Source organism: Coloeus monedula (genome assembly GCF_965178545.1).
Source record: "Coloeus monedula genome assembly, chromosome: 5".
NCBI lineage: Eukaryota > Metazoa > Chordata > Aves > Passeriformes > Corvidae > Coloeus > Coloeus monedula.
Window position 1 is genome coordinate 31,866,566 of NC_138785.1, and position 22,611 is coordinate 31,889,176.

General features: G+C 37.8%; 1 protein-coding gene across 2 annotated transcripts in view; it reads right to left on the minus strand.

Moving 5' to 3' along the window:
- Positions 1-1,540: 1,540 nt before the first annotated feature.
- SGMS2 (sphingomyelin synthase 2) overlaps positions 1,541-22,611 on the minus strand; it is a 36,790-nt gene continuing 15,719 nt past the window's right edge. For both annotated transcript variants that reach the window (XM_082282185.1, XM_082282184.1), the window contains exons 2-6: positions 12,460-13,094; positions 11,131-11,248; positions 9,254-9,407; positions 5,155-5,321; positions 1,541-4,422 (exon numbers count right to left, since the gene is read on the minus strand). In XM_082282185.1, coding sequence (XP_082138311.1) covers positions 4,219-4,422; positions 5,155-5,321; positions 9,254-9,407; positions 11,131-11,248; positions 12,460-12,914 — 1,098 coding nt within the window. In that variant the 5' untranslated portion in view covers positions 12,915-13,094 and the 3' untranslated portion in view covers positions 1,541-4,218. The remainder of the gene's footprint in view (positions 4,423-5,154; positions 5,322-9,253; positions 9,408-11,130; positions 11,249-12,459; positions 13,095-22,611) is intronic.

The following is a 22,611-nucleotide window of genomic DNA, read 5'->3' on the forward strand; positions in this document are numbered from 1 at the left end:
TTACTTTTAAGATCCCTCTTCTCAGTAACTGAATTTAAGACATTGATTTTACAATGCCTGGAATAGAACACTTCAATACAGAAGTGCTCAATCTTACAGTATCACTCTAATTTTGTGTGCCCATATAAGAGTTCTAGGTAAATCCAAAACATGTATATTGTAAAAGTATCACGATGAGAATGGAGGTTTATAACTATTAGATCTGCCAGTAAGGAAAAATGGTTCCAGTTCATCTGACAGCTTGGACCCATTTTCAAAATTACCCCAGGAATCTTTAAGATTCAAGGTTTATGAGTTAAAAAAAAGAAAACAACCCCAAAACAAAACAAAAAAAACCCTCCAAAACCCCACTAACAAAAAAAGCCAACACAGAGCAATGGGAAAATTCATTTAAAGTTAATGGAAAGACTTCACCTTGCACTGAAGTTAATGGATCTGTTTCTAGAACAGTAAATCATACTTCACATCTACTGCAACAAGAAAAAGAATTTGGGTTAATACCAAACAATTTAGGATAAACTGTCTAGCCAGAGGCTACTGATAGGAGAAAGCCAGAGATTGAACAGATTCCAATTTAAGAGCCTGGTAAATGGATTTGCAATAATCCAATTAAGAGAATGGTCTCTCATCTCTGTAAAAGACTTTCCAGTTCTGTCTCTGTTGCTGAGCTTTATTTCTCTATTACATGAAGGTAATGTGTTTTAACGTAAGTTTTTTTTTTTTTTTAGTTTCCTTCTCTCCCAACTGTTTTTTTGAGGAGGGCAGCAAATCCAGTAGTAGAGTTCATAGCAATGTTCAGCACAGTTATTTTTGCTACTACCCCACCTGTGGCGATCTTTCCAAGAAGAAAGCAATGAAAGATGACTAACATTTAGTACCATTTACATCCACATGGGAGTGCTAAGCACGTACCAAAAAATGTGTCCATTTACTGTGCTTTCAAGTAGACATTCATGATTTCTGGAATTAGAAGTAGGCATCTGTAGCATGACCACTTAGCAGCACCCTTCTTTAAATGCTCAAATTAACATTTTTAAATCCAGATTTAAATGTACATTAGCCATTTTAAGAAAGCCCATCACCATTTAAGTCATACTGATAGGTCAGGTGTACAAGTGTAGTGCCTCTTTTAAGTGTCTGTAAAGTTCAACATGTACATGCTCTTCAGTAGAGAGGAGCACATTATAGTCACAGTAATGGGGCAGCTCATGTGACATCTGTAAGAAATATTACTGTAACTAGGAAGAAATAATTAGTGACATACTGCAAAAAATTGGGCATATACAGACCAAATAATATACTGATCTCTTGACTGTAAGCCTAAGCAAAAGTCCAAGTTTCTCCTTTTTACCTACTGCAATCTTTTGCCTCTTAGGATGAAACTATAAGCTTCATGGTATTTGTATACAATGATCACCAAGATCTTTAAATTAGTAAGTTTTATGTAGCAGTTTTGGTTTGTATTGGATAAACTACTAGAACAGTAAGAACTAGAATATACCATTACTTACCCATTTTATCACCTTACATATAGGTCTAAAGAGTCTTCAAATACAGCTATACCATCCAAGTTTGTAAAAGCAATTAAAAGCTATTGAGAGCATAGAGAATTGGGGCTTTCTGCTAATTAAACACACACACCCCTTTGAGAGCTTTCATACAATGGATAAATATTAAGCAGTTAAGGGAGGACTGAGCCAGAAGAGGAATCAAGTATTTTGAGCTAGAGCTGCTACTTAAACTTTCCTTTTGTATTACAATGGGAATCTCTATCAAATTCAGCAGCAGAATGAAAGCTTACACAGCCCAACAAAAGCAGAGACTTTACTTGGTTCTATTTCATCACTTCCACATTTTTTTCTTTCAGAAACAGGAATAAATGTAAAAAACCCCAAACACCTCATCCTGAATGAGGAAAGCCTGCTTTGCAGATCTATTATAGAAATCCCACTGAGACATGGTGGTGGTTATGCAGATAATTAGATACCTAGGCTATCAAAATGTTTGTTTTTCAGCCACCAGATGAAAATCACTGCTTAAGCTCCTTAGGTAATGCTTTTCATCATGCGATTTTCAAGGCACAGTGACCACTAATGAAATCCATTCGTAACTCCTAAAAGATAGTATTACTACAAGTGGCTTAACATGGCCATATTTAAGGTATCACAAAGCTTAGGTTTTAGCTTAAAAAATTATGATCTATGAAGTAATGCTGATATAACAAGTATCTTGCGAGATTTACTGACTGGTGTTGAACAGATTCATTTATAGGATTAAGGATTCAAAAATGTTTTGATACTGGCTTTTTAGCTGTTCAAGGTCTGCTAGAAGCAAGCAAATGAAAGCACAGATATGCCCATAAACACACAACTTCAGGGGCACATTATCAGAGTCTACTAAGCTTATTTTAAGTAACAAAACCAAACATTAGCAGAATTTCTTTCTTAGCTAAGTTTTTCCAAGGATGTACTGAAAGGAACATTTTTTATTGTATTATTTTGATAATGCACAAAAATATTTGAAACGCACATCAAAAATATTCTCATGTACAACTCAGAGCAATGATCCCCTTAACTGAAGAAAGATTATATTTGAGTACTCTGTATTTAATTTTAAAAAACAAGTTGTCATTATTTAAATTGCGTTCACACTTGTCACTCAGTTCAAGACATTCTTAAAATACGCAGCATTTCCTTTATATTAGTATCACCTCAACACTTAATGCAGTTTTATCTTTTCATTAGGTTTTACTGATCATCTGAAAATAATATTAACTGCAGAAATTAATACAGAATATAAATAGCTAAACATGGTGTGCTAATTTTCTACTTTGCTTTCACAATACAAAAAACAAACCAACAAGAAACAGGTAGCTGTTAATCTATGGTTTTGTTACATGTTTACCCCATGGTAATATCCCACATTCTCAGCCAACTTGTTTAAATAGCCATTTTAGCTGGACTGAAGCCCTGGGTAAAAAAGGGAATCTACATGTGAGTTCTACCACAGTGTCATTTAATATGAAATTATTTTAGGTTGCAATTGAAGAAATGCTGCTGTTGTAGGTATTTCAACCTTAGCTTTTTTGTTTGGTTGTCTTTTTCAAAAGAAGTCACAGAAACATGTGTCCAGAGGTAAAAGAAAAAAAAAAAGAAATTCAATGAAGAACTATGGCTCCCAAGCAAGCCTGCTACATAGCTTCAGCAGAAGATTGCTACTAAAATTAAAATGTTTATTTTAAATGTAGCCTCATTTTGGACCTGGCCTTGCATTCCTCAAGCAGGTGAGAGCTGTAGAACTTTTGCCTGCATCAAGAACTTTATGATCACTCTTCCCAGTAAATAATTTTGTTTAAGGTGTGTGCTTTTGTGTATATATGCATCTATATACACTGACAGGCACTATATAGCTATATACACAAGGCCAGCTGCAATTCAAGATTGACACTGAAACTGTGTCCCTTATTAAAAATAAAATTCTAGGCTCCTTGAGCTCTGATGTTAGCAGCTATTTCTAATTTGCAAATTCATCAAGTAGCACAACTGTTTAAATATAAAATTACTAATAAAAATGTAAAAATTGGTATGTAGTAGAATACATGGGAGTTAATGGTGGTAAGTAGTATTTTAGAGTCATAAGATATCCAAACCCACAGTGTATAAAAAAGTCAGACTCGCTTCCAGCTGTACCAGTCACACAAAGGCCTTACCTTCATTAGCAAGAATAATGCAACAAACCACTTCCCACAATTGTGTTATTTTTTTTATACACCTCAATACACCAGTATCGTGCTTTTACATTTTAGGATGTTTTTGCCCTTACGCACTCCAGAGCTCTGAAGACGAGACTTTTGGGTGCTTCTGTGGATGAGTGAGAGTTAGTAATGGAAATGTTACTGTGGTCTTTGGCACCTCTATCTCATTAATAAAGCAAAGTCCTGCTCCATTTTTTCTTTAATAAAAAAATCCCATCAGTGGTGCATTTCATTAGCACTGAAGAGTAGAATAGGTCTGTACAGCCTCATGAGAGGAAAACATCTGAAATAGCAATATATGAATCTACAATTGTCTTTCCAATCAATTGCACAGAAGCTTGGTCCACTTCTTCAGTTACAGTCCTCTTAAGAACTTTGGTTACAGCATTGATGTTTTGGTTAAAAAAAAAAAAAAAAAAACAAAGAAAAATCAAAACCGAAAAAAACAGAGCAGATGCTTTCCTTCAGGTAGATTTTTCATTGTCCTCTCCTGTCTTCTGAACCCGTGAATACTTTTTACATGAAGATTTGAAGCAGCTGGGAGGCCAAGATATTGGCCAGGAAAAACTGCAAGGAACAGAGCCTTGCACATTCTTCTCAAAGAAATAAAATATTGGATACCACCATGCTCGAGAGAGAAAATTCGTCTGCGAAGATACCTTTAAAGTCTGTATTGGAACAAGCATGTAAAGAGGAAAAGGCAACTGTCAGTTTAAAGGCTTATAATCAATTACATTTGAATCAAGAAAACAGAAAAAATGCAATGCATTTGCATGCATTTCTGCAAAGACTGAGTATTTAGCCTAGAAAACACAGAATTTTCCATTGGAATAGTCCAAATGCATACTACAAACTGAGCATCTTTAACACAAAGGGCTGCTTTGTTGCTGTACAAAATTTGGGGCAACAAAGCACTCAAGTCTTTTTCAATATGAGTGCTTTCAGGCATGTTGTCTTTCCATTGATGACTAATAGTCGAGAATTAGATTAAATGGGCCTGAGAGCTATGCTGCTACTTCAATGTGTTGGTGAAACAACTGCAGCAGATACCTTCTGAACAGCATACCTTTAATGACATTTACAGAATAATTGTCACTAGAATTTTAGTATTGTCTAAGTAATTTCAGTTGGCCAGAAATTTTATTACTCAAGTACTGTTTATTCATAAGCTGAGACAAAGAAGGGCTATTCTATACATAAACTACACCATTAAAACCTCAAAGTTCAAAAAATATTAAGACAAATTAATATTATTTACAAATAACAATGAAGTGAAACTCCTTGCCCATTCTGTTTAAACTTCAATATGGAACCTCTATTTTTATGCTGAAATTAAGAACTAAGTTTAAGCTTTAACAAATGCAGGCTACACATTGATTCTGAAGGTATTTGCCACTCACCTTTTCATTAGCCATGGAGTGGTACCACCAGAAGAGCCGCGTGGTGATATAGTAGGCAATGATGACATCTACGGTATAGTGTTCATGAGCAACCAGGATACAAATGATGCCAGCAGCACTCATTAGCCAGCAAATTAAGTGATACCACCAAAAATGACGTGGTGAATCTGAAACAGGGAGGTGATGGGGAAAAAACACAGCAAAAAGCCATCTATATTATTATAGCAATCCACAAAAGGAAGGAGAAAAAAATTAATTTAAGGTTACTAAATTTGAAAGCATAATTCATATCATGCTGGTATAAACCCCCTGCTTTGACACAGAAAACAAGACTAATAAATGACGCAACCTTACTGAAGTGTTCTTACTTTTTAAACTGAACGCAAGATGAGTTAGTAAGAAAACACAGCCACCCATTTTCTAGTCAAATTAAGTTCTCCAGTTAAATAGTTGCTAGGATTTGGGGTGCAGAGGAAGAGACAGAATTGAGGCAAAACATACACCCAAGTTAAATAACCAAAGTGTATTTAATCTTTTCTTTTTACAGCCTATACTCGATTGAATTCAAGTGTCTAGAATTGATACAACCTGAGCAGAGATGACAGATTCAACAGAAAAAGACACTCATTTTAATTCTTAAGCTTTAACTAATTTGCATGAAGCCTCAGATGTGTGAAACAAAATACACTGTACAGAAAAGAACAGTATGTGAATTTATATCCTTTAATGAAAGATTTAACAAATGGGAGTGAAGCTATTCAAAATGCATTTAAGCCTCTTCAGTGGAAAAGTTCTCTTGTATTTCTTTCCCACTGAAAAATGCCTTGAGTGTCACAATGACCATTCATAACTTCTGACAGGCTAACTGGCTTCATTTCACTCACAGTGGGAGGTTTTGGCACCTCTTGCCCTGTCAGGCAATGGTCAGCCTTTACTTCCACACAATACCAGCAGAAAAGTTACTGATCTCAACAAGCCTGCCCAGTAGGCTCTCAGAGGCCTGTGCAAAACAGTAACTGTAGGACCACTTTTTGGTGAAAGTGTCAAAACAATAAATTATCTTAACTCTCCCCAAAACACTGCAGATAAAAAAATCAGTAGGTGAAGATTTTTTTTTTTAAGATAAGAAGCCAAGTAATCTCAAGAAGCTGATGAAAACAGCACTGAGCAAGACAGACATACCAAGGCTAAAAATACTAAAAATATGAATAACTGTTCTGGTGAAAAAGGTGGAGTGCAGAGGAGTAAATGAAAAAAAAATCGCAGAACAGAGCAAAAACTCCACTAAGCCAGACATAAAAATCCCAGAATGCATCTTATACCAAAGAGTTATCGGAAGAGCAAAAAAGCAGCCTCTAATTCAGAGCAATTATAGGGCTTATGTCTTGGTTCAGATAACATTTTGATAATTATATGGGAGGCAAAAACCAGAAAGCTATGCATTTCTCACTTATGGAGCACTGAAATGTTCACAACTTCACTGAAATACATGCCTAACAACTGGGCAGCAGTCAAAAGGCTTATTACAAAAAATTGTATGATGCAATTTTCCCAACCCCTTGTAGTATAAAATACAGGAGTAAAACTAGCCCAGAGAATACTGGGTTGTCTTCATCTTTCCTGGTACAATTGAGTATGTGAATAGCATTAAAATGCAATGTAGCAGACAAAACAAGGCAAACAATAACTATTATTAGGCTATTTTCCTGATATTGCTCTGGTAATTTTGATGAGTTACAAATGCCATTCCCCCAGTAACATTCAATTCCCAGGAAAGACCTAGGTCTAAGAATCATCAGACTATAATCAGCATCTTAAATCCCTGTTCAAAGAACATCTCAAATCTACAGATTTGGAGTCTATCATATTCAAGAGGCCCTTTCATATTATGTTTTTTGTTTAAGGCAGAATGCAGCACTGCAGCACCTTGTTCCCTCAGCATTTTAATAAAAGGAAGGCATCCAACTAATGCTGGTTAGTCTTATTTTTGTTTCAGTGCAAATTACACATTCCCATCAGCCAAACTAGCATTTGCATAGATTTGCATAGTTTGGGACACAACAGTAGGAGGGAAGATTCCAACTCCAAACATGTGAACTGAAAAGGGAACTCCCCACTACATATTCATGAGCAGCCAAGCTCCCAGGATACAAGCACTGCTTACCATGTATTAGATTTAGAAGTCAGTCCTCAGTTCTCTAACACTTTAAGAGATACTCTGGGTGCAGCACAAGATTTTTTCCTCCCATGCCCCAGAGCAATGTAAAGCAAAGGGGGAAACCATAACTGCATCTTCTGCATGCTTGCCAAATTCTTATCAACTACAAGAAGCATTAAGTAGAAGACTCAAGCACAAGACATCCAAAGAGCATGAATTAACTATTCATTGCTTGCAGTAACTAATGTACAGCACACCTGAGAAAAGTAACTTTGCTACTGGATGCAGCGAAAGTGTGCAATGATGCTGTGTTCAAGCCACAAAATTCCCTACAGTCCCCTGCAGCTAACCTCCACAGAGCTAGTGTGCATAATTAACTACAGTATGGTTTATCCAAAATTTGAATAAACTGTCAACAAACGATGAAAAGCTATCTTGTTTAATCAACCAATAAACACTTACATAGAGATGACATGTTTAGCCACATTAAGCCCTTAATTAAAGCCCACAGCACTTTTAGTCAGCCTTACCCACAATCCCTGAGAAGGTGATGGAACAGCTCACCCTTGAGGCCACCACTTGGCATGTGGAAAACAAGGTGATCAGGAGTAGTTAGCATGGAGTCACCATAGGGAAATCATGCTTAACCAGCCTGATTGCCTTCAAAATCTGGACAACTGGCTGGATAAATAACAGGAGAGAACTGCATGTTGTCTATGTGAACTTCAGAAAGGCTTTGACACTGTCTCCCATGATGTCCTCACAAGCAAAGCTGGACAACTAGTGAGGTGGACTGAGAACTGGCTGAATGGCAGGGCTTAGAGGGTTTTTAATCAGTGGCACAGAGTCTAGTTCAACCCAAAGGTTCATACTGCACCCAGTATTAACTTACTCATCAACAACTTAGATGAAGGGATAGAGTGCACCCTCAGCAAGCCTGCTGAGGATACAAACCTCAGAGGAGTGGTGCCATGCTGCCCTTCAGAAGATCTCAGACACTGAAGAGATGGGCAGAGCAGAACGTTTTGAAACTCAGCAAGGGCAAGTTCAGGGTCCTGCACCTAGAAAGGAAGAACCTGATGCACCAGTACAGTGTGGGAGCCAACCTGCTGGAAAGTAGCTCTGCCGAGAAGGTCCTGGGGGTCCTGGTGGCCAAGCTGTCCATGAGCAGTGCCCTCATGGCCAAGAAGGGCAGAGCATCCTGGGGTGTATTAGTAAGATCATTGCCAGCAGGTTGAAGGAGGTGGTCCTGATCCTCTGCTCAGCCCTGGTAAGGCCACATCTGGAGTTCTAGGCTCCCTAGTACAAGACAGATGTGGAACAAGTCCATTGGAGGGCTAAGAGGATGATTAGGAAACTGGAACACCTCTCTTATGAGGAATGACTGAAGAAAATAGGCCTGTTTAGCCTGGAGAAGTGTGAGAGGGGACCTCATCAGCATCTCTAAGTATCTGAAGGAAGTGTGTCAAGATGACAGAACCAGGCTCTTCTCAGTGGTGCCAAGCAATAGGACAAGAAGCATCAGGCAGGAAACAATGCACAGGAAGTTCTACCTAACTGTGGGGAAGAACTTGTTTACTGTGCAGGTGACCATGCACTGGAACAGACTGCCCAGAGAGGCTGTGAAGTTTCCCCCACTGGAAACACTCAAGAACTGTCTGGACAAAATCCTGTGCAATGTGCTCTAGGGAACTCTGCTTGAGCAGAAAGGTTGGGCTAGATAACCTACAGTGGCCCCTTCAAACCTTAACCATTTTATGATTTTACTACAGCCATGGCTCCATTTCCACTCAATTTGTGTTTCAAACCCATATAAATACAGTCTGTGTACAAGTTGATGAATAACTTTTGGAGGGCAGTAGTTTTACATGTACTTTTGTCATTTGTTTTCCCAGTACAACAAATATGAACAAGGAAGTGCATTGAAATAGAACCACTTACACTCTTTGATGAACAGATAGACCAGCGTTAGTACTACAGTGTGTCCACTAAACAGGAAGTCTCCACACAGGATGTGTGATCCAGTTATGGATAGACCACCACCAGAAATCAGTCGCAGGATTCTCTGAACCTTTGCCTGAGAGTCTCCATTCAACTAGAACACCAGAAAGAAATATAAAATAAATTTTAAGATACACCATAAGTGACTCAAGTAAACTTCTTGCCCAAACACATGTAGAGTCAGGAAGACAAGGATAAAAGGACAAATTATTTTCATTGGCTTTCTTCCACATATTCTTAAATAAGCATGCATTTCAAAATTGACAGGTGATAAAGATCAGTTTGGTAACACTAGCATCCTGTCTATGTTTTCCCAGGTTATTTTAAAATATGCATTGTATGAGAATGAGATGCAGAATATACTGAAAAGTTAAAAATTAAAAATCTGTAAGGTCAGATCTCTCATGACAGCAGTTGACAGAATGTATGAAACCAATTCAAAACCAGTACAACCTTGCATACCAATTCTGTTATTCTGTTCAGAGCTGACCAGTGTTTCTAATGAGTAAAACTTCAAACTCGCTTCACTTCAGATTTAGTTACAAACTCAGGACATACTTGTATTTGGAGGATGTACATTTTTAAAGCATGCATTAGGACCAGCTCTTTATTTCTCACAGATAGTAGGCAAACACTCAGTTTTACCTAGCTGTTAAAAATTAACTCTAGAAAAAAAAACACAAGAAAAATGGATGACTGTGTTTTCCATAATCAGAAAAATAGTCACGTGACAAAAATAATCCAGAAGAATTATCATCAAGTGTTTTTCCACAGTTCAAGTAATTCATCCTGGTTTAATGCTAGCAAAATGAACTTTCAGCAGAGACATTTGCATTTTCGTTTGATTACCTCTTCTCACTCCTCAATACACAATCTACTACACAGTCATTCCCCAAGCTATTAGAAGAAAACCATAAAATCTTTACAGTAGTGACCATTAAATAAAGCATTTTCAAATAGACACTGATTCATAAGAAGAAATTCATCCACTATATCCCTAAGTTGTCTCAAAGTAGTAGACAACAGCCATGTTGCTGGAATTCAAGACTAGAAATCCTATCAAAGAGGTGACAAATTTATCCTCCCATTAAACTGGCAATACTTTTTTTCAGTACAGCCAACATGATAGTTTGTTCCAAGGAATTTCAAGTCTACAACTTTTTATTAGTAATTGGAAGTGGGAGTAACAACTCCTTTATGTCACCACTTAACTCCAGTGTCATTAAATGTTTAAAATATTTTTGTAACACTATTAGCACATCCATGTTTCTATACATATCAGTTCATTTACACAGCTGAACTCGTTTAAGTCACATTCCTATACATTTTGCAGGTTGGAAGCAGAGACAGGTAGCTGACTTGGTTGGAAGCAGAGACAGGTATCGTGATAGCTCTTGACCAAATAGAAACTCGACAAAGCACATGACAGTTTGGGTTTCTAAAGGGATACAGCAACATAAGCTTGTATATCAGCCTATAAATTACAATATTGACCTTGGGTATCCCACCATATAAGAAAAAATACTGATGCAGTATTAAGAGTGACTAGCTTGAGCCTCAGAAGCAAGTTGATTGATTTAGTAGCAGCACTATTTCAACTTAAGATGTTCTGCAAGGGAGCACTCAACTGCATCAACTTGAGGCTCTTTCCGTATCACACAAGTTTTGGTTTATCACTACCTATGTTTCTGAAGACATCAACTGAAAGTAATTTGTGTTATTAAGTAATACCTGAAATACTACCTTCAATTTGTTCTAAGGAGCCATCAGGACTGATGCAGAGACTAGGGCAAGATGCAAGAGGCAAAGGCTCTTACCTTAGGCGCACACTGAAAATGCATTCCAGGCACAGGTAAGGTGGTAACGTACATGGTAATACAGCGGTACAGATACAAAGTTCCTATTATAAAAAAGAACCTGCGTCCCACTATTGATCTGAAAGTAAGGAAAGGGGGAAAATTATTGAGTACAAAGTTTACGTGCAGGATATTTAACTTTTATGGAGCTCTAGCTTCACTAGGTAGCTAAATCCTTAGAATGAAAGAGCAGCTCCACCCCAGCTCTTCACCATACACTTCTCTGAATCAATACTAAAAAGTCCTTCATCAGCTTTTAGTCTTGTTAGCTCCTTATAGTGCAAAGCTACCACCAATTTAACATGGCCTCAATCTAACTTACAGGTGCAGTCAGGCAGTTTTCCTCAACTCAATGACCTTCTCTTTTTAGTATCATACTATAACCACATTCTTGACTTAAATATACATAGTTTAAGCAAATGAAGACACAGGAGAAAACTTCTATTTAGCCGTAGAGGACAGTGGGTTCTTCCTCAAATTTGGAAGAGATTTTCTTACATCATCACAATCTCCTCAGTTTAAACACCTCCACATCAGTAAACAAGCTTTGAAAAGCCCAATTTCAGAATAAAGTTGACTAGTACAACATAGGTGTCAGAAATCCAGAATTAAAAAACATTATTCAATAATCAGAAAACCTGTATTTCCATATCTGTCATAGACACTAGAACATTTTGTAAACAAGCCATCCCTTTGTTATTTTCCTGCCAGCCCTATTCTACAACATTGTTATAGATTTTACTGTACAGAATCACAGAATAATGAGGTTGGACGAGACCTCCAAGATCATTGAGTCCAAACCATGCCCTAACATGTCAACTAGACCATGGTACCAAGTGCTATGTCTAGTCTTTCTTTAAACCTTTTACCACCCTCCCTGGGCAGACCATTCCAGTACTTTATTATTCTTTCCATGAAAAACTTTTTCCTAATATCCAACCTATACCTTCCTTGACGCAGCTTGAGACAGTGTGCTCTTGTTCAGTCAGTTGCTGCCTGGTGGAAGAGACCAACCCCCACCTGCCTACAATCCCCTTTCAGGAAGTTGTAGAGAGTGATAAGGTCACCTCTAAGTCTCCTTTTCTCTAGACTAAACAACCCTAGTTCCCTCAATCTCTCCTCACAGGGCTTGTGTTCCAAGCCCCTCACCAACCTTGTTGCCCTCCTCTGGACACGCTAAAGCATCTAAACGTCCTTCCTAAATGGAGGGGCCCAGAACTGTGCAGTTTCTTGTCTCCAAAGTGAGCAATAAAAACATACAGCAGAGAAAAGAAAATACTGCTAACTTACTTGTATCTAAGAAACAACCACTGGAATATCCATAATCCAAGTAGTATCATTCCATTTATTTCTGATACAGAAAAAGCCCATTTCACACGATCAATGTAATCAAAAAATTTGTCAGGTAAGGGAGGGCTTAGCTCCTTTGGAGGTACTCTCTCATGGACCACAGTGATCATGACAGTTGTTAATATCAAGTTGAAGAGAGCATAGACAAAGGCAATGCCTGTTTTCCACCATTCCAGAGGAAATTTGTTCCTAGATTCAGCAGGCATAGCAATCTGGATGTAATCAGGATACTTCTTTGCTGTTTTTCGCAAGCCATTAGACAAGCCCTTTGGTTTGCTAGTGCCATTTTTGTTCTCTTCACTGACTGAGAGAGTAGGTCGTGAGTAGCCAGTAGAAGTGTCATTTGGTTGACCCTCCATATGCTCTTCAAGCTTTGCTGTCTCAATGGTATTCATTTCCAAGCTGTATGGCCAAAGTGTGTTTGTTAGTGACCAATTTCCGGGCTCTCTGAACTCTGTTCTTCCTCAAAGTCCAATGTTCTTGTTCCTAGATAACTTCTGTAGAACACTAAAATGTGTCCATTGTGCTTTCAAAGGAATTTGTGAAGACAAATCTTTCTTCTAGAGCTGAATCATCTGCAAGAAAAACCCCAAAACACTGAGGACCTTCATAACTAGTAATGTGACAGTGAACAAAATCTTATTCTCAGAATAGGCATTTTTAAAGTATTTAAGTTCCATCCAAATCTACTTACAAACAGTCAAAAGGCAAAGTAGAGGTAGATCATTACTGTGAAATAATTCAAACTGACTCCTGCTGAGTAATTTGATAAATCTCATATCAGTTTAAGAACTAGTACCAACTTAGGCTTGGTTTTTTTTAAAGGACAAGATCCACAGACTTTAATGATCATGACATCACTTGCTTTATCAGTTGTCAGAATTAAGACTAATCCATATTTGCAGCAACATTGAATTTTACTGCTTAGAGATATTCCACGCAAAGTATCCTGGTTTTGACCACAGGGTTGCTACAGATATTAATATGGGTTGTCCATAAAGATCAGACAAATTTTGTTAGTTCAGGTGATGGGACAAAAAACAGAAGGGCATTACAGAATTTGATTTTGCAAGGTATAAATTAATTTAGATTCATCTAGAAAATCTACTCAATAGATAGTTCCATCAAATTTCATTAGATCTAAATGAGGATTCCATCAAGTCAAAAATGCGTTTATATAGCCACTGTAATACCCACTAAATGTCTGAAATTTCAGATAACTGAGAAATATACCCCTGGATTAGATTCTTAGTTATGGTACCCTATACATAGAACAGATGACAAACAAACCTGTGTTTGTCCTTTAGCTACTTAAAAAAAAATCTTTTTAGATAGTTTTTAAACAGGAACAAATAGAAGGAGTCATTATTACTCAGAATTTATTTCAGGCTACATTTGTTAATTCATAAAAGTTTTGTAAGATAAAACAGGTAAGCGTGTATGTTTTATAACAACATTTTCAAAAAGGAGAAAAGAATGAAGTTCATCTCCAGAGAACAGACATTGCTCCAGCAAAAATAAAGGTCATTTCCCCATCTTTAAAGTTCCTTGAAACCACTTACTCACCATAGCTGTGATGTACCTATTTTTCTTACTTTCAGCTCCTATGGCAAAAATAGTATTACCATGTAAAAATTGCTTCCTATCTACCAGTAAACTGAAATTCCCTTATTTTAGTAGCTCCTGTAAGAGGAGTTCAGCACTGCTACCCCTCACATCTCTGCATGCCAACACAGGCTGCCAGTTTACCATACTTTACGTAAAATTAAGTCATCACGATGGCAGCTAGAGCTGCCAGTCTCCCTGACCACACACCACAGAATTTGTCTTAAGAACATGCAACCTGCTTAGAGGACAATTTAAAACTAAAAGAGCCTGGAAAGTTAAGTGATTATGTTTTGGTCCCTCCAGCCTCATCCCACCCAAACAGAGAAGACATTTAACATGGTCAGCACATAAATCCCACTGATTTCCTAGGTGCTGCTCCAACCACTGAAAAAGAGAAGGGGTAAAAGTTCAGATCCTTAATACATGAGATTCATACAAATAATACTGAAATAGCTAAGAAGCATTTCTAAATTTATCCCTCAGAATTGTTTCTGAAATCCGCTGTCATTTGTTGACCTTCTCTAAATTCCTGATCAACAAGTGTATGATAACTATTCACACACAGCACAAACAAACAAACACTCAAGAAAACAAGTAGTGATTTTGGATGCTTTTTCTCCCTCTTAGCAATGATATGGTGATGATCTCTGTATCTCTAAGTAAAGGACATGTTTAACCCATCAGCCAGGCAACAGCCTCTCTGATGCTTCCTACAACTAAAAATACTCTTAGAGCATCTACAAAACCAACAGCCTTACTCAAAGCTACAGCAGAATAACATTTTAAGTTTCACAAGTCTTTTTCTTAACACACACACTCTTCTATTCCTTCTGTCTACTAAAGCTAAGCATATAACAGAACACTTTAGTGACAATATAGAAAATATCTAAACCTGTCTACTTGCTTATGCTTTGGAATCCATGTACCTAACATTCATCTACTAAGTCAAGACCCCACTTCTCACCATTGTTACATATAGAAGTCACTGAGGCAGCAATCAACAAAACCTGGTAAATTTTACATCCTGCGCAGTTGGAACATTATGAGAATTACACATTTACTGAGAGCAAACTACCTTAGTTATTTCTTTCTCTTCCCCACATATACCTAACACCACTAGTGACATAAGCAAAAGAAAGATTTTACTTTCAGATGTTTAACGACATCCAACTAAGCCTTAAAGATCAAAGAGTATCTGACGTGCAGATGAACGATAACCTAAAAAGTAGAGTGGTGCTCATGTTCTCATATTAACTTATTAAGCGAAACAGTTATAGCTACAGCTTGCAGGAGAAAGTTGTGTTCCTTTCTGGTACTTTTAAAAGGATTTCAAGGCATATTGATCTACCATTTCTGATGGCTCATCAAGATTATTTCAAGCAGAGTGCATACTGTGGTCAAAAGTTTGTTTACATTGATAATTAAAGGTGCTACATATCATCTAATGAGGGATCTGTAAGAAGGTAAGTGCTTCCCTTTATAGTACCTTTTCAACCTCTTTCTCCCATAGTCTAAAAAATTAACAAGCCTATTGATGAAAAAGACAAAAGCCACTCTTGAAGCTTTCAATCCCTTGCTGCCAATCTGACTGGCTGGAGAAGTGACAGATACAGAACACCAACATCCTACTCATCCTCTGCTACTGGGCTGTAAAAGGAACTCCCCAGAAGTACACACGTTTTTCTGCCAAGTTCCAGTCCCCAATTCAAATATCCATTCACATCCTCATGAGAGGTGTGGTTCCTTCTAGCTTCATGTTGTCCTTATGTTTAGTTAGATAAAACATCCTCATATCAAAACCAGAAGGTGCCCATAAACTTGCTGGTGGAAGGCCTTAGAATTCTTCAGCAACCAGGCAGCAATGCTTAGATCTAGCCATCTTGCCAACACCTAGGTATGAAAAGCACACCAAATTGCTCTGAACTCACACAAAACTGGCCAAGTACCCCAAAAGGATAAATAAAATTCCTATAAGGGATACATCTAGGTTCTAGGAACAATTTTTATTTTTGGAACCACTTTTATACCTTCTAAAAATAAATGTTACCTCGTCAAGAAGCAGAACTTCTTAACCAGCAACTTTACGGCAGAAATCATAACTGCCTCAAGGAACAACCTATTTCAAAGAAAATCTTAGGAATTAAAAAGATGCTAAAAGAGGAAGGGTCCTAACTTTTTATTCTGAGTTCCTACTCACTCCCATGCAAATAGTTCCCTTAGTTTTCTGCACCCCCATTTGACTGTCATGTGAAAGAACACAGTTGACAGGGGGCACAGCTTTGAGAAAAGCATAGGAAAGCCTGTCTGCATTTGGCTCTTTATGCTAGAACTTAAGAATAACATGGAGTTTTATTTAGCTTGTTAGTCATCCAATTTTTATGTAAAGGTCATTTTCACAAAGTTAGCTCACAACTGGTATTTCTCATCCAGTATTGGAGCTTCAACATTTCTCAATATATGTTTATTTCTGTAATTTAGGAAGGACTGAATAGTCACAGTTTGCACAGGGTTTTCAAATAAACAGTTCTTAACCTGCTGTTTCAATACTATTGGAAAAAGAGTATCCAAAACAGTGAGACTGATCTGTTCTGACAGTAAGAGAAGCTATACTTTACTGTCATATACAAGATGGGAAAGATTTTTAGGCAGTACTATTTTTAAGCATCATTCACTTTTGTTAAGACTGGCTTAAACATTTAATACAGCTGTATTCTTGATTTGGTAGCTGCAGAAAAAGGGTGTGTAAAAAAGTACAATTTGAAGTAACATGAGAGTATTTTCATATATTTTTATCTACATCACAATTACTGGGAAACAATTGTTAGTGAGACTGTATTTCAGTCAGTCAAATTTTTAGGACTACCTAGAACTAAACTGGAACTAGAACTAAAAAAGAAGCCAGGATACTGCTGTTATCTAGACAGCAATGAATAAAAACTTGTTTTTAGGGGTTTCTCCTTAATTTTTATTTTTGAGAGTATTCCAGGTCTCAGTTAATTTCTATAGTATCCCTTCTCCTAGGCTATATGTACATCTCACAGCACACAGACCACTGGGAGGAATAAAAAAGAAACCTATCACCACCCAAAACCTCCAAAAGAAAACTGCTGTGATGCTGAAGAACTGCAAGTAGAACAAAGCTGGATTACTGAAGAACACTTCATTATCATCACATGAACTTTTTAATAAAAAGCATTAACTACTTACTACATATAAAATTCTTTTCAGCAGTAGAAATAGAGCAGTTACTCCCTCTACCTTGAGAGAGAGATTTTGCAAGTCCCTCATTTAGGATTATTAATGTACCAACAGAAGACATCTTTTAAGGACTAAATCCCTACACTTGTCTAAATGCAGGAGAAAAACTTCAAGGTTACATGTTATCTATTTATACAAACCAAGTTTTATCACACCTCTTAATAGTAAAGAATATGTTAGATTCCATTTTCCTAGTAATTCATTATCCAGTGTGTTCTACAGAAGGCCAGGTTTCTGAAACTGTATGTCCCAAGAAACACAAAAAACATTCACAGCATCACAGAATGGTGTGGGTTGAAAACGACCTTAAAGACCAGCCCTCCTGCCATGAGCAGGGATGCCCTCTGCTAGACCAAGTCCTCAAAGCCCCATCCAACCTGGCCCCACTAACTAAGCAAGCAAGGGAAAAAAAAAAAAGTATCTTTAAGCTCTTTTATAATTTTGAACACTGATGAGTAGGTTTCCCTTAACTGCATGAAGGCATCTTCAAACTCTTGAACCATTTGGTCCCCAGACTCCAAAGGACTGTATTTGGTAAGTAAGAGTCTGATGTCCTTTAAGGGTGTCACCATGACATGCCTAGATTTTCCTTGTGATTATTACTACCCTTATCTTTCAAGAAAGAAGATCACAATAGTTGTCAAATATTTGCTATCTTTTAGTACTACTGTAACTCATTCTGGAAATAATCCACATATATATGACAAAGTTGGTTTTATTTGCAGGTTAACAGTCTTTTCAAAACACGTGTTTTCAGAATCATCAGTCATACATTTTTAGAACCAGCAGAACAAACAGAACCATTCAAGCTAGAAGAAACCTCAGGAGGTCTCTGGGCCTCTGGCCAGGATCAGCAATGACTCAGGGTTTCAATCCAGCTGTACTTTTTAATGCTTACAAAGATTCACAACCACCCCATGCAGCCTGTTCCACCGCATGGTTGTTCTCACAGTGAAAGTTTGATGGTTATTTTTGTTTAGTGTTTTGGGTTTTAATTGTTAAATCTACTGTATCTACTTCTTATTAGAAGCTACAGCCTTTGTACCTCATTTTCCCACTACTGTGAAGAGCCTGGCCCCAGTGTTCCTGACGGCATCCTTGCAGGTATGAAGGGGCTGCAGACAGGTACCTCTGAGACTGCTCTTCTTCAGGCTGAAGTAACTTAGGCTCCCCCAGCCTCCCCTCCCAGGGCCTGTGCTCCAGCCTCCTGACCACCCTGATGGTCCCTCTGCTGGGCTTGCTGCCAGTTCATGCTTTTCCTGGATCAAGGACCAAAAAACATACAGTATTCCAGACACAGCTAGGTAATACTGAACAGAGAGAAATAATCACTTCTGAGCAAATAATGACTATGTTCCTATTAAATACAGCTCAGGACAGTGTTGGCTGCCTTAACTGTCAATGCACATTGCTAAATTTTTTTCAAAAGAGCCAAAAGAAATATTAACATTATTCCAACATTAAAGTCTAAAACCTAAAGACTCCCTCAACTTCTTCACTCCAGAAAAATCAGATTAGGTCTTCTTCCTGCTTAACCCATACTCTCTAAAATGAGACTGTTTCAGTATTTCAGAGCTGCACAAAAAAGTCTGCTAACCTGAAGTAGTATTTAACCTCTGAATCAGCTGCTTTTGAATAAAGGCAAGAAAGGTGCTCTACCACTGCATATTTTGTAACATTGCAAAAAAGTGTCTGGCTCATAACCTCCTTCTACTCATTAGAAAAGACGATTATAAACACTGTACAAAGTGTGGAAGTCACTGTACTACCTCAGTCTCACCAGGCAAAAGAATGCCAAAAACAAGTGCCAAAATAAGCCTCTGGATCATGCTTTTATGTGCAGGCTTGCTTTTCATTGCTATGCTTGCATTCTGCTAGAGCTTCACAGACACTGCTGAAAAGCCACTATCCAAAGCAAAGTTCTTCTCAAAGAGACAGCAAGGTCTAAAGATTTGTTAAGAGCCTAGCAGCACATCTGATGCCTCACATCTTTCCTAGCTGACACAGAGTTGCAGACACTGGCTGTGAGGTGGGGGGACCCAGCACAGGAGGCAGGAACGTTTTAGCCTGTTTTGTGAAATCCTCCACCTAGTTACCAAGGGTAAAGGTTGCACTTCATAATGGAAAGTCAGACCCAGAGATGAGTCACCACTTTCAGTACAGGGCAGTGAGGAGTCACAGTGACTAATGTGTGCTTTAAAGTGACTGTGCTACAGCTTATCAGCCATCAGGCAGCTAGAAGAGGAAGTCACATACTCAGTAAATTTATCAGTGATATACCCTCAAAATACTTGAGTAATTATTAAGAAGATAATGCCTGTCAAATTTTTCCCCTATGCTACTTCCAAAAAGCAGTCCTGCCAACTCCAAAATAAGATATCACATTTATGAGGACAGTCTAGTGTGTTTTCTGCAGCAACAAGAACCCTCCTCCTAAAAGTTTAAAGTGAGATGACAGTAATTGCTTAAATCTGCAGAGCATTTACAGTATCAGCAGTAATACATGTGCAAGTTGCACAATCCAGAGAAAAGCTACTTTAGCACAGAGGTGTACACAAAGGCTCATACCTCACAACTCACGTTTAAACAGCCTGAAACAGACAATAGTCCTTGCAAAGCACATGACTGTAATGCTCACCCCACATGAGTTCTTAGGACAGAGCATATTTAAAACTATGTAGTATCATACTATAAGCTGGTTTCATATATCCCTCAGTTCATCCAGCACATTACAAATCGTGACTCTGTACATAGCAGCAACACTTGCTGTATTCAAAGGCTCAAGGAGTGAAAACATCCCCTTTCAGAAACACCAATATCTGCACACCCACAGACCCCCTTATCTTAAGGTATTCTGACCAATGTTTTGCCCCCTATACCAACAACAGAAGTCTAGCACACCTCACACTGCAAAACTGGTCAGGAAAGAATCAATGACTAGCTTCTCCTCTCTTCTCCAGAAGAACAGCTTGCTCAATTCTGTGTTGATGCAGTTCCCTGGAAAGCTTTATGAATATTAGTTAAGGTGGATGATGCCGACATAATACATCATCTACTGCTCACAATACACAGAGTGACTAAAACTCATCAAGAAACATGATGTAGTCCCTATTCTGGTCTTCCCCCCTACCTTCTTGCCACGCCTACCACCAAGCAGCAACAGCCTAAGGCTCTCGCATCACAAACAGCACCCCCAGTCAAATAGAGATGGGAATACACAGATCTCTCATTCAAGCCGTTTGTTTACAGGCTCAGACATCCAAATCTACATCCAGCTCATACCCTAGATGCTTCCTTCCCACTTCCTCCCCCCCCCTTCAGCTTTTCTTGACACACTTTCAGAACTAAAACCTGGTAAATTTAATTCTAACACCAAGAAGTTAAGAGTACTGACCAATTTCAGCACTTACCGTGATCAATCCAGATGTTTACTTAGGGATTAGCAGAGCAGCAAAGAACCCTTTCATAATATACTCTTCAAGCTTCCAGTTTGCAATAAGCAAAATTGTATCAAGCTTCCTATATGTAACTGGGTTTTTCACTGAAGTTCTACACATCAGCTTGAAGCACTACACAGTTAAAAAAAGGCATCACAACCTAAGCTTCCAATGCAGTCCCATGGTTTTCTTTAAACTTGAACAAGTATTCCATTAGCTCAAAGCTTTCTATTAATAGAAGAAAATACTTTCCACATTATGCTGACAAGAAAAAACATTTCCTTTTTACATTATTTAATTCAGGAAAGACACTGTTTAACTTTAAATACTAAACACTTAAGTACTATGCACTTCAACACTTCCTTCTTCATTTTTGTTTCTGCCACAGACTGACAAAAGAACACTCACATCCCTGGGATAATCACTTCTCTTGCCTGGCAAACTATCTCCCCACAACACAAGGTATCACTGTTAAACAAATTTTCTGAGAGGATGGTAACAGTGGGACAGCAGTGGAAAATAATAATTATAATCTAAAACCTTTCTGTAATACCTTTCCCAGATATTTTGCTATCTCCATTTCAGCCTCACCCTAGAGGTCAGAAAAAGAGGCCAAGAATCCTATTAATGTGTTTTTACTGCCCCTCACAGAGCTACTACTTAAGAACCTAACTAAACATCTCCAAAATAATTCAAACCTCCCTTCATTATTCCCTGATGAACTGCAGCCTTCGCTAAGAACAACCCTGCATTGAACACCAGGGCAATAACAAAATTTCTTTATGCCAAGCCGCTCATGAGACTCAGCATAGAGGCTTTCACCATTCACAGCAATGCTTTCATTTATTTGCCTTCCCCTTTTCACCTAATAGTTTGAGAATTCTATTGCTTCTTAAAAAACTTTTAAGAAGGATTTAAAGAACCAAGTTAGTCAGAAAAGAAGGAAGTTGGTGATGTTCAAGTTCCCAGTTACTAAAACTGCAGGACTAGAACTATTTCTGCAAGAAAACAGCTGAATAGTATCTTTAGCATTGCTCCTATGAAGCCATCATTAAGAGTCTTACACAAAGATCACACAACTGCTTTATAACATCTACATCTTGCCCATGCACACACAACATAACTAAAAAGGTACAAATTAAATTAATGACTGAAATTACATTGATCTTATCCTACCAATTGGTAAAACCTGTCATGAAAGTACTGAGGTGACTCTCAATCTACACAGAATGATTTATATTACACTGTATCATCACATACCTCAAGGAGCAACTTCCACACCTTAAGCTACGTGTTGTGCTCAAGGAAGGCTTCCGGTCATCACTGAACCTGTTATCTTTAGAAGTATAAGCAAGCAAATGATGACTCAAACCAAATAAGCTTGAATGTGAAGTGGAAATACAAGCTGGCCAATCAAACTGCCTGATAAATGGCATTCATACTAGCTGCACAGTGTGCTGCACTGAACATAATTTATTTTCCATTTCTTTGTTTAAGTAACACTACTGTCACTTTAAATTTTGAGTCAAGATACTATTGCCACAGAAAAAAAACCACAAGCTGGAAACCAGGAACACCTCTGACCTTTGTCTTACTGCCCATGAAAATTTTTGGGACAGAAGTAGTAAAGAGTGTGTGATCGAAAAAGACATTTCAGGAAGGACATTTGGAAAAATTGATTTCCAAACGTATATCATAATTCTTGGTCACATTTTCATGGGAGGTTCTAGAACTAAAGCTTACATAAAAATAGAAAGCATTTTATTAAAATTATCCAAAAAGCACTTTA